This window comes from Piliocolobus tephrosceles, chromosome 1 (assembly GCF_002776525.5).
Source record: "Piliocolobus tephrosceles isolate RC106 chromosome 1, ASM277652v3, whole genome shotgun sequence".
In the NCBI taxonomy this organism is placed as follows: domain Eukaryota; kingdom Metazoa; phylum Chordata; class Mammalia; order Primates; family Cercopithecidae; genus Piliocolobus; species Piliocolobus tephrosceles.
Genome location: NC_045434.1, coordinates 177399594 through 177412774, shown reverse-complemented (window position 1 = coordinate 177412774; position 13181 = coordinate 177399594). Strand labels below are relative to the sequence as shown.

Below are 13181 nucleotides of genomic sequence, written 5' to 3'. Positions count from 1 at the left end.
GATGGTCTCAATCTTCTGACCTCGTGATCTGCCCGTCTCGGCCTCCCAAAGTGCTGGGATTACAGGCTTGAGCCACTGCGCCCGGCTAACTATGTATTATTTTTAATGAAATATTTTACGTATAGAAAAAAGCCTAGAGAATAATACCAAGAACACTTGTGCATCCACCAAACAGCTTAAGAAACCAACAATCCAACTTGCTAAGTGTCTTTCTTTCATCCCATTTCCTTCCTTCTTCCACCAGGGTATCCATTATTTGACTGTGGTGTTTATTGTTCCTAAGCATTTTTACTACTTATGTCAAACATACAATATTGTTTTGAATGTTTTAAAATTGTACATACATGTTACCATTCTCTGTGTATCCTTCTGCAACTTGCTTTCTCTCTTCAACATCATATTTGTGATTTATCCAGGTTAATTCAGATAATGACATATAATACTTGAAGAAATGATCTTACCTTTTCCCTGTTTTCTGGTCACTCTTGCTCTCGAGTCCTCTAGATTAAAATGTACTGACTCCAGTAAGCAGGCTAAAAATTTCTTCCTTTTAGTTCTGTATGACCCCCCTTCACTACACAAGGTTTAGTGGTGAGAGATGGCTCCCTCCTAAGAAATCTAAGTCCTTATATTCCCTAAACAGAGGCTAGGGAGCCTAAGGGAAATCAAAGTAAAGATGTAACAGTCTTAAAGAGTTAAGCTGCAGAATTCTTCATCTAAGAAGATGGGTTTAGTGCAAATGGTTCAAAGGTAGGGAATGAACTAAAAGCTATTAGGAGTCTCTTTAATCCAGGGGATCTTCCCAAAGTGTCATAATTTGGTGTTTTCAAGAGTATGACAGAAGTGCTGGGTGTGGTGGCTCATCCTGTAATCCCAGCATTTTGGGAGGTTGAGGCAGATGGATCACCTGTGGTCAGAAGTTCAAGACCAGCCTGGCCAACACAGCAAAACTCCATCTACTAAAAATACAAAAATTAGCCTGGTGTGGTGGTGTGTGCCTGTAGTCCCAGCTACTCAGAAGGCTGAGGTGGGAGGATAGCTTGAACCCAGGAGGCAGAGGTTGCAATGAGCCAAGATCGTGCCACTGCACTCCAGCCTAGGTGACACAGCGAGACTCTGTCTCCAAAAAAATTCTTTTAACAATTATGTTCTTTTCTGCAACTCTAATCACCTCTAATTAGACTTATATTTAAGAGGATTCACTTTTATACCTTAAACTATCCATTTTCATTTCTTCCTTGGCTATACTATGCCTTCAAGTAGGGTTTCCCGGAGGGTTCTTGGGTGACACATGTCCTGAGCCCTGGAATACTTCTGATGCTTTTACTTAGCAACCATAACTGGCTACAGGATTCTTTTGTGTTTTCTTTCCTTGTAGGGATGAAATATGGAAGGTTATAAGATTCTTAGGTCACAAACGTTTCCCTTCTAAATTCTCTAAATGTTGTTTCACTGTCTTCTGGCCAGAAATGTTATCATAGAAAAGTCTGATGCCTGGCTGGGTGTGGTGTCTCACGCCTGTAATCCCAGCACTTTGGGAGGCCAAGGCAGGTGGATCACTTGAGGTCAAGAGTTCGAGACCAGCCTGGCCAACATGGTGAAACCCCGTCTCTACTAAAAATACAAAAATTAGCTGGGTGTGGTGGCGCATACCTATAATCCCAGCTGGTTGGGAGGCTGAGGCAGGAGAATTGCTTGAACCTGGGAGGTGGAGGTTGCAGTGAGCTGAAATTGTCACTGCACTCCAGCCGGGGTGACAGAGTGAGATTCCATCTCAAAAAAAAAAAAAAAAAAAAAAGAAATATATATTCAAAGAATTTATAGTCTAGTTGAAGAGGGAAGAAAGATGCAGTAAGTGCCACAGTACCACGTGAGCATGAATAAAGTGTTATGGGTGCACAGGGAGCACAGAGGTGGGGGAAATAGTTTATGGCTATGACAATTTTTTTTTTTTGAGATGCAGTCTCGCTCTGTCATCCAGTCTGGAGTCCAGCAGTGCAATCTCGGATCACCACAACCTCTGCCTCCCAGGTTTAAGCGATTCTCCTGCCTCAGCCTACTGAGTAGCTAGAATTACAGGCATGCACCACCAGGACCAGTTAATTTTTGTATTTTTAGTAGAGATGGGGTTTCACCATGTTGGCCAGGGTGGTCTCGAACTCCTGACCTCAGATGATTGGCCCGCCTTGGCCTCTCAAAGTGTTGGGATTACAGGTGTGAACCAGCATGCCTGGCCGGCTATGACATCTTAAGAAAGTTGCATGCAAGAGTTGGAATATGCATTGGATCTTGCAAGATGGGTAGGATTTTTACAGGAAAGAGCTCCAAAGAGAGGCAATTCAGGCAGAGTGAATGTCAGAAATAAAGGGAAGTAGGAATGGGCAGGGCAGTCAGTCAGTTGAGTGTAGGTGAAGGGTACATTCAGGGTAATGATGAGAAGTAGTAATTTCTTACCTGACGCTGAGGGCTTCATTTGCTAACTGCAAAAAGCACGGAAAATCTAGGTGAGAACCTGGCTTTCTAGCCGGCCAGCATGTGAAGATGCACTCTAGACTGCTGCTTGGGTCATGTGCCTTAGATCAGGGGGAAATGCAGGAGAGGTTGCTTGGGACCAGGGGACCAAAGATGCAGAATACAGGGCTGACACTCAAGCCTTGACAATGAAGTGTTCACTACACTGCAGATTCCTGAGCATCAGCTGTCATATAAAATGCCAGAACATGAGAAAGATGGGCAGGAGCTTTTTCTGAATAGTCTCGCCTACACCTTCTCCAAGGTGGTCCTATTAGCATCCCTCAAACCCTGAAGACCTTGGGCAGGTGTCCAGAAAACCTCAGCAAGCTTTCAAGCCTCAGCAGCCCACCACTGTTGGCAGAGACAAGTACACAACGAACATGAAAAACTCCCTTCTGAACAATTTTATGCGCCTACTCTGCCACTTAGCCAAGATGTAATAGCAGCAGGGTAATCAAGTCTCACTTGACTGCAATTTAATTACCTTTCCCAGATTTACCATAAGTAATTAAAACAAAGTGACCCCACAATAATGGGAAAAAGTTCATATGGGATGTAGGATGTCTGATCTTATCAGCAGGAGCTCATTCACAGGATTGGGTAATTGTTAATGGCCTTCCCAGTCATTAGCCTTGTGTGGGCTGCCTATAGCTTTACCTCAACTTTTTTATTAAAAAAAAAAAAAAGAAGTAGCCGGCCTAGGCAACATAGAGACTCTGTCTCTAGGAAAAAAAAAAAAAAAGAAAAAGAAAAAAATTAGCCATGCAGTGGCACACGCCCGTAATCCCAGCTACTTGGGAGGCTGAGGTGGGAAGATCACTTGAGCCCAGGAGGTTGAGGCTGCAGTGAGTCATGATTGCGCCACTGCACTCTAGCCTGGGTGACAGAATGAGAACTTGTCTCCTCCAAGACAGCAAATGACTATGAGATATGCTAAGCCTTTTCTCTGAACTTCTTTTCTCACATAGAAAGCTGTAGTGTCTTAGGGAGCCATGAAGTCTCTTCATGTCAATTAGGATACTAACACTGGACTTTTTTTTTTTTTTCGAAACAGGGTTTTGCCATGTTTCCCAGACTGTCTTGAACTCCTGAGCTCAGGCAATCTGCCTGCTTCAGCCTCCCAAAGTGCTGGGATTATAGGTTGCAGGTGTGACCCACTGTGCCTGGCCCTGCCCACCCACAGAAGGGCAGGGAAAGGTTGCTAATTAGAACATATGGGGAAAGTTATGCCATTGTCTTCCTTGGAAGGTCTGAGAGAATGGAAGCCACAAAGCCTCATGAGTTACTTGGAATCAGATGATCAAATGGATGAAGGCAAGTGTAGTTCTGGTTTAAGAGAATGGTGATGTCTGTCAGTCTTATCCAGGAGTCTGGAAGAGGACATGGTGTAGCAGGGGTGCAACAAGAAAAATGTCTGGAATGCTACATTTATTCATCTATAAAAATTTAGGAGTTCAGCTGGATGACTTTTTTTTTTTTTTTTTTTAGACGGAGGCTGGCTCGGTCGCTCGGGCAGGCTGGAGTGCGGTGGCCGGATCTCAGCTCACTGCAAGCTCCGCCTCACGGGTTTACGCCATTCTCCTGCCTCAGCCTCCCGAGTAGCTGGGACTACAGGCGCCCGCCACCTCGCCCAGCTAGTTTTTTGTATTTTTTAGTAGAGACGGGGTTTCACCGTGTTAGCCAGGATAGTCTCGATCTCCTGACCTCGTGATCCGCCCGTCTCGGCCTCCCAAAGTGCTGGGATTACAGGCTTGAGCCACCGCGCCCGGCCTGCTTTCAGCTCTTAAATTACCATTACATATCAAACTCCTCAGGGAATAATCCATTACTTGGCCCTTGTCCATCTGCATGTATAGCTTTCTCTCTTGTATCCATCCCTCTCTGAATTATATTCTGGTCATGGTGAATTGTTTATCATTCTTTCATATAACAAATACATTTATTGAGTTCCTGTAGGCCCTCAGGATATAAAAGTGAACAAGAGAGATAAGGTACTTACATTCTGAAACTAATATTTTACTTGTGAGAGACAAGTAAAGATAAGACTAGATAGTGATGGTGTTATGAAGGAAATAAAATAGGTTGATGTGATGGCGGTTAGTGGGACAGATTATTTCCAACAGGGTAGTTGGGGAAGGTTTCTCTGAAGAGGTGACATTTGAGTTAAGATCAAAATAAGGAGATGTTTCTGGAATAAGATATACTCTTTCATAATTCACAATCTTTTTTTTTTTTTTGAGACAGGGTCTCACTGCAACCTCTACTTCCTGGGCTCAGTTGATCCTCCCACCTCAGGGGTTATAGGTGCACACCACCATGCTCAACTAATTCTTGTATATATATGTATTTTAAGATAGGCTCTCAGTCTGTTACCCAGGCTGCAGTATAGTAGCACAGTCTTGGCTCACTGCAGCCTTGACATACTAGACTTGGTGGATCCTCCCACCTCAGCCTTCCAAGTAGCTGGGACTACTGACGTATGCCACCACTCCTGGCTAATTTTTGTAGTTTTTGTAGAGATGCGGTTTCGTCATGTTGCTCAGGCTGGTCTCAAACTCTTGGGCTCAAGTAATCTGCCCACCTTGACCTTCCAAAGTGCCGGGACTATAGGTATAAGTCACCATGGCTGGCCACTTCACTTTTTATGTATCTAGAATACCCCTGGCCAGGTGTAGTGGCTCATGCCTGTAATCCCAGCACTTTGGGAGGCTTCAGGCCAGGAGTTCAAGACCAGCCTGGGCAACATAGTGAGATCCCCATCTCTATAAAAATTTTTTTAAAAATTAGCTGGGCCTGGTGGTGTGCACCTGTAGTCCTAGCTACTCGGGAAGCTGAGGCAGGAGGATTGCTGGAGCTCAGGAGTTTGAGGTTGTAGTGAGCTGTGATCATGCCACTGTGCTTCATCCTGGGCAAGAGAGGGAAACTTTGTCTTGAAAAAAAAAAACAAAAAACAAAAAACAAAACAAAAAAACACCACCCCAAAACAACTCCTTTCTCCAGCTCAGGTGGCTCTACTCATTTTCTAAGATTCAGTTCGAGGGTCATTTCCTTAAGCCTTTCCTGACCCCTTCCTCCCATCTGACCTTACAGATCTCTACCACAGCACCTACCACTTCTTACTGCACATAGTATAAATTCCTTGAGGGAAGAGATTAAGCCTTATGTCGTTTTGTTTCTTTCATTGCCTAGCACAATCTTAATCATAGAGTGGGTCTGTCAGTATCTGATAAATCAGTGAAATGCTTGAGATGGATCTCTATTAGTGGTGTGCTTGTTTCAGCTTGGGAGAGGCAATTAGCATCTCTTCTCAACTCAGCGTTCAGTGATATCATTGGCTATAGTGGAATAATTTACACCACAGAAATTACCAAATGCTTCGAATTACGTCACTTATTTTTTCCTTTGGAGAGCTGGTTGTCAACAATTTATCAGCATACCACTGGTAGCAGCGTACCACAAAACTCTGGATATTTTTGGCCAGTTGATGTTAGCAGTTTAAGGCAAATACTTCTGAAGGTTTTGTTACGAAAAATAGCAGTCCCCTGCAACTCCTATTCCTCATTTCTCTCTTCCCAGAGGCAACTCTTTTAATTCTTTCTGCTGAGTATTTTGGTATTACTTCCATGCCTCTATGTATTAACATAATTGTATTACTAGTTCTTTATTTTTTCAGCTTTAGGCATTATCAGTTGACTTTCTACAATGAAAAATGAGAATTTAGCTCTCCTTTCTCCCTTACCCCCATTTCCCTTTCCATCTTTCATCCTTTCAACAGAGTTATAGCATAACTTTGGCCAGTAGTCAGGTTTACTTTATTATGACTATGTAAATTCTATTCTGTAGCTGATCCACAGCAAACTATGGTCTTTTCATTTCTTATACAGGTTATGTATCCCTTATCTGAAATACTTGGGACCAGAAGTGTTTTATTTATTTATTTATTTATTTGAGATGGAGTCTTGCTCTGTCACCCAGGCTGGAGTGCAGTGGTGCGATCTTGGCTCATCGCAACCTCTGCCTCCCGGGTTCAAGCCATTCTCCTGCCTCAGCCTCCCGAGTAGCTGAGACTACAGGTGCACACCACCACACCTGGCTAATTTTTTTTTTTTTTTGTATTATTTTTAGTAGAGATGGGGTTACACCATGTTGGCCAGGCTAATCTTGAACTCCTGACCTCAGGTGATCCACCCGCCTCAGCCTCCCAAAGTGCTGGGATTACAAGCGTGAGCCACTGCACCAGGCCAGAAGTGTTTTAGATTTTGGATTTTTCTTTTTTTGGATTTTGGAATATTTGCATTATACTTACCGTTTCAGCATCCCTAATCCAAAAATCAGAACTTTCAAATGTTCCAATGAGAATTTCCTTTGAGTGTCAAGTTGGTGTTCAAAAAGTTTCGGATTTTGGAGCATATGATTTTGGGTTTTTGGATTAGGGACATTCAACTTGTACAACTTCTTCATTTTCCCAGAGTTAATAACTGTCTTGTTTTTGTTAGATAGTGTTGTTTTTTCTATATTATCCCCAATTCAACTTCAAACTTTTAGCCAGTTGTCTAAATTGCCTTTCAAATGTTTGTATGTATCTAGTATTTTATCAGTTGCATCTTGCTGAATAAATCTTTTCTGGATTCTTGGGTTTTGTTCCACTTTGGATTAACTAATCTCTTTATGCCCCATTTAAAGCTGACATTCTTATCTCTGTTCACTGTTATCCCATGGATTCTTTTTGCCTTTTATTTGAGTTGAATCTCTTGTTTCTGATCTTTCTCTTTTTGGTTTATTTTCCATTTTGGAGGAATAAATTTCCTAGTAAAGTTGAGACTTTTCATATCTGAAAATGTTTTTATTCTATTGCCCTCCTGATTAGCACTTTGCCTGGGTATACACTTTTCAGTTAAAATGAACTTTCCTTCAGAATTTTGAAGGCATTTTTCCATTATCTTTGCCTCAAGTGGGTACATGGGGAAACATACCCTTCCTCCACAGTGACTGAGTTCATGAGAAGGCAATTGGTAATAGTCACTCTATCTTTTATGAGACAGGATGAACCAATGACTGAGCGCTTAATGGATGACTTCTCTCCAATCTGTGTCTCTGGCCCGATGAGGCTGTCAACTCCAACCTGTAAAAGGCAAAATATAAAACTCTGTCCATCCATCTCAACCAACTGCAAACCACCCTCCAGATCTTTCAAGCTGGTATCTAATGGGATCTTTCCATAGAGACACTTCAGTAAGAGGGGCCATCATCAGTATTTCTCAGGGCCACAAGGTCATACAACACCTCTGAGACCAACTCAAACCTAACTGAAGCATTGGCCTTCCTCCCTTGCCAAGAAAACAAAACAAAACAAAACAACAGACACATATACACACTCATGCACTTGTGTGTACAGATGTGCTCTCTTAAAGAGAGTGCTCAAATCAGAATTAGAAGGGGGACAGATTGAGAGCTCCTGTGTCTGAGTCCCAACACTATAATAGACCCTTCCTTACAAGGTCATTACTTGCCCAGGCAGTCTTGTTGAGTGAGATTTTATTCTCAGAACCCAGCTGTGATTTCCCTGGGGCTAACGAGGTTCAGGACTTGAAGGCCTCAATCTGGCTTCTCAAGGACAAGTCTCAGTGCTCCCAAAGAACATCCCACCCCTGCTCTGGCCACACTAGCACTTACCAGGTGTTTGCTGACAATCTGGGCTGATGAATGGACCAGTGGTTCTTCTGGACAGAGAGCAGACAGCAATTTGGGCACCTTAAGGACAGAGGTTTGGTCACTAAAGATCAGAAAACACCTTAGGTAGAACCCAGGGCTCAATCAGAGATATGGGGAGTTCTCAGCCATAGCTTCCTGTTTGAGTGAGGGAGAGCAGGAGGCTGCTGCATTCCCCCTAGGATGAAGATAATTCATGCTGCAGCTTCTAGATTGCCTTATTGTCCGTCTCTTAGCTGTGAATGCTCCTCCTTGAAAGTAATGCCATGTCCCTTGGCTGGGAGGCACTGAGACAAGTCTTTGAGTTACCCACATAGCACGTCTTGGAAAAGGAGTCCTGATCAGGTTAAGGAACACCCTGAATCCTGATCACAGGCATCCTGGGTTCCTGGTCACCTCCTGGACCACTGTGACCACGCATGAGGTAAGGATGAGATCCATTTTAGACAAATTCCAAAACAAGGAAAGACCCTGAGAAGGCATCCATCCACCAGCCAAAAGAAAACATGAAGGGGAAGTTCACACTATTCCCTCTCCAGTGTGAGAAACCTGGAAAGGTTAGAGGTATGGGGGGCTTTGGCTAGCAGTCCATTAGGAAGGCACGGGTAGTGTGCCTGTCTGTGATTCTCCAGCACAGACAGAATGCTGGTCAGAGCACTGTGCGTGGCAGCCACACTAGCTGATGGAGGCCTTGTCAGCATGGCTACACTGGAATGTGAAGGCTAATTCCGAGTCCCCAGCCCTAGGATCTCTTCTTCCACACTCCACCCAAGGCCCTTCAGGCCTGTCTGCTGCATAGCCCCTGCTGGCACTTCAGGGGATACTTTTCCCAGCATGCTCACTCGAGAGCAGGGCCCCTCTTTCATGATGTGGATACAGCAGTGATCTGAACATGTCTTCCCACTCAGGTTATCCATGAACATCTTTCCAGACCAGCCTGAAAGACTCTCTAGTCACGGGTAAATGTGGGACTAGCTATGATTTCTCATAAGCTCTCTGGCTTGGGATTCCCTTGGATCTGTAACCAATCCAGGTTGAGGCTCACCTGAGGTTTTATCTGGTGTGGGTCCTACAGATTCCTGAGCCAGGTTTTCTTCAGGGACTCAGTCCCAATTTTCTTTTTCTTTTTTTTGAGACAGAGTCTCACTCTGTTGCCCAGGCTGGAGTGCAGTGGCACAATCTCGGCTTACTGCAACCTTCACCTCCCAGGTTCAAGCGATTCTCCTGCCTCAGCCTCCTGAGAAGCTGGGATTACAGGCGTGTGCCACCATGCTTGGCTAATTTTTGTACTTTTAGTAGAGACAGGGTTTCACCATGTTGGCCAGGCTGGTCTTGAATTCCTGACCTCAGGTGATTCACCTGCCTCGGCCTCCCAAAGTGCTGGGATTATAGGCATGAGCCACTGCGCCTGGCCTCAATCCCAATTTTCAACAATTTATTTTATATTATTCTGTGCCCCACTGCCACCCCGGTCTGCACCTGCAATTATACTTTCATAGGGTTCTACCAGGTGCAATGTAAATACCTAATCTTTCCATTATGTCACCTCTGTTATCCTTGAATGCCACCGCAATGTAGTTCTCTCAATTATTTATCTTTTCCTATCCTCTTTTTTTTTTTTTTTTTAAAATACAGAGTCCCACTCTGTTGCTTAGGCTGGAGTGCGGTGGTGCGATCTCAGCTTACTGCAGCCTCCACATCCCGGGCTCAGGTGATCCTCCCACCTTAGCCTTCCAAGTAGCTGGGACGACAGCCACATGCCACCACTTGGCTAATTTTTGTAGTATTTTTGTAAAGACAGGATTTCTCCATGTTGCCCAGGCTGGTCTCGAACTCCTGGGCTCAAGCGATCCACCCGCCTCAGCCTCCCAAATTGCTAGGATTACAGGCCTAAGTCACTGTGCCCGGATGCTTTTCTTATTCTCATCTAAACCATCTACTGCTCTGCATTTCCTTTTCCTAGTCTCATTATCCCTCCCTCCAAAAACCTTCCTCCTGGGCCTACTATACAATACAGAGTTCCTCTATATCTTCAGCCTCTTTACTGTCCCCCTGTTCACCCTCTGCCTTCATTAAGGCCTGGCTTATCTTTGAGGACACTGCTTCTCCTTCAGTGGAAGCTATTTGTTCCCTGTATCTCACAAACTTTAAGGTTAAAAGGAGGGGCTAGCAAGAGACTCCTCATTAATGCTGTTTGCAGACAATTCTCTCTCATAGTCATTCCTTCCCCGAGGCTTTGCCATCTGGCCACTCTACACTCTGCTCCTTTACCTTCTCAGGGAAGCCTCCTCTATATGCCTATGTTTACTTCATCAGAGTAATGATTACAGAGTATTTACCTGCTTATTATGAAGTAAGTACTGCAGATATCCCCATGTTGAACAGAATAGGAGGAACCTGCTGACCCAGAGGCCAGAAGTTAGCCTTCCTGAAGATCTTAGCCTTTCCCTGGAGCCATAGAGGCCCTGACTATGGACCAGGACCCCTGCTTCCTTTTTTGCTGCACCTGAGTACCCGAGTAGTCTCCCTGGACACGCCAGGTCTTGCTCAACCTTGGGAATGACAGGGATTCTTAACAAGTTACTAACCTAATGAAGAAACAGACAAATGGCTCAGTCTGTTTCTAGGACAAGAGCCCCACGATTTTCTTTCTAAACTCAAGCTCTCACCTGTCTGTTTGCTTCCATGTAGAGTCCCAGTGTGCTCACTCGAGAGCAGAGCCCCTCTTTCATGATGTGGACATAGCAGCGCACCTGTGATCTGGACAAGTCTTCCCACCTGTCTCCTCGACAGGCATTCCAGCAGGCATCATAGGGAGCCAGGTTCAGTGTATTGGCTTCTTTTATAAAACTGTAAATATCTTCAGAACAAACAGCCACACCAAGGAAATAAATGAGAGAGAGGTAACAGAACAGATATAGACTCAGTCAAGTTGTTTTTTGGTTTTTTAAGAGATACGGTCTTGCTATGTTGCCTAGGCTGGTCTCAAACTCCCAGATCCAAGAGATCTTCCCACCTCAGCCTCCTGAGCAGCTGGGACTACAGGTGTGCACCACTATGCTTGGCTCTGAGTTAAGTTTTAAAAGAGGTTACAGCTCACACTTCTCCCTTTGGAACTCACCCACAAAACATGAGCCCTGAGGAAATCCCACTAAAATCTGTAAGAGAAAGTCAAACTAAAAGAGGCAATGTACTTCCCTAAAATATCATATGATATAAAAATGCTTAATATGAGGTCCTAAAAGCATGTGACCAGTAATCAAGACCACTAGGGAAAAATAAAACAGATGACCCTTGTAAATCATGAAATAACACAAGCCAGCATCCAGGCTTTAGTGGCCAGCCAGGTTGACTTTGTGCTGCTAGTCTTTGTTACCATATCTGGTAGCTGTGCTATGATAGAAAGCACAGAACTTAGAGCCCAGAGTACCAGGGCTCTAGTGTTTCAGTTCTCACAGCGACCCTTTGAGATCTTTTACTTTCTGATAAAAAAACTGGGGCTCAGAGAACTGAGTAACTTGCCTCAAGACACAGTGCTAGTAAGAAGGCAGTCAGATTTCAAATCCAGAACTGTCTGATGCCCAGTTCTACAATCCTAATCATCATGCTGTACTGTCAGTTTATTAATTTGAGAAATACTTTTTCTGAACATCTACTATGAGCCTACGACTGGGCCAGGGATTAGGGATATGAGAGCATACGAGACAGCTCCGATCTTCAGATCCTGTCATGGAGACACCTGGGCTGGCTTGTGGTTGGACTGCAGTTGTACATTCTTTCACTTTCCTTCCCTTGATAAAAGAGGCTGAGTTTAATCAGCAACGGGGCTGCCTAGAGCCTAGAGAACAGGGGAACTAAGAAGTGGCAGGTGGAGTTTAAAGGCAAAATGGTCTAGTGAGGAACACAGCCAAACCAGAGCTATGAATCAGAGAATGGGGCTAGAGGCATGATGAGCCTGTTGCTGAAAGCACAGTGGCAGGATCTGCCTGAGCAAGCTTACCCAGAACTCAGGGAGTGGGTTGGCAAGCCTGTCTTGCCTAGTAGGCTAGAAAATAGTCTGCTGCCTTGAGACAGGCATCTTGGGCTGGGCTAAGCTGCCAAACCACTCTTTCCAAAGGTGCTGCTACCCTTGCCCCTCTTACTGAACCAACCCAAGAACTGACCTAAGGACTTCAGCTCCTTTTTCTTTAGATCCTCTTCTTTTTCTTCTTGTCCCTGTTGTGAGGAAGCGGAGGAAAACTGTTTTCTCACTAGATACGGAATCAGTTCACTCCGGATAGAAGTGATTGACCTAGGAAGAAAGAATGGCCAAATATGAGAAACCTGACTGTCTGGAACATGCTGGGATCAAAAGCTCTGTGCATACAAGGAAAAACCAAGTCCTTTCCTGTCATGGCACCTTGGGACTGTCAGAGATCAAATGTGGCATCGACTTGGAAGTTCAGAGAAGCAGAGTGCTTCCTGGTGGGTACTGAGACAGGATGTTGGTTCTAAATGACCAGGAATCTGTACCAGGGGAAGAAGGGACCTGATCTTTAGTACAGTGTGTGTTTTTTATTTATGTTTTTATTTATACTTAGCAATAGAAAGCAGAGAGGTGAGAGACTACTACATGTTTTCCAGTGGTCTCTCACACTATGACCTTATTAGAATTTTATATTGCTAATTAATTTATGTAGCATTTACCAAGCATGTGCCAGTTACTGTGCTAGGCCTTGGAAATATATCAGTTCTGATCTCAAGGAATTCATAATCCAATGGACAGTAGCGTGCATGAGTTTAAGAGGAAAGGCAGAAGGAGGTGAAGGTAATTAGGTGGGGCCAGATCATGAAAGCTTTCTGTGGTGAAACTACCTTTGCAAAAATAACAGTGACAAAATTATGACTGAAAGAGATCTGACCTAATCAACTCCATCTTGCTGTTAACCTCCAAACTGCTCTTGCTCATTCCTGGGCAT

The 13181-nt window shown here is 44.2% G+C and overlaps 1 protein-coding gene across 2 annotated transcripts in view; it reads right to left on the bottom strand.

Annotated features, from left to right (window-relative positions):
- The window catches only part of EIF2B3 (eukaryotic translation initiation factor 2B subunit gamma), a 146493-nt gene that overhangs the window by 11299 nt on the left and 122013 nt on the right, over positions 1 to 13181 (bottom strand). For both annotated transcript variants that reach the window (XM_023221430.1, XM_023221431.1), the window contains exons 7-10: positions 12387 to 12514; positions 10893 to 11083; positions 8188 to 8265; positions 7488 to 7636 (exon numbers count right to left, since the gene is read on the bottom strand). In XM_023221430.1, the coding sequence (XP_023077198.1) occupies positions 7488 to 7636; positions 8188 to 8265; positions 10893 to 11083; positions 12387 to 12514 (546 nt within the window). The remainder of the gene's footprint in view (positions 1 to 7487; positions 7637 to 8187; positions 8266 to 10892; positions 11084 to 12386; positions 12515 to 13181) is intronic.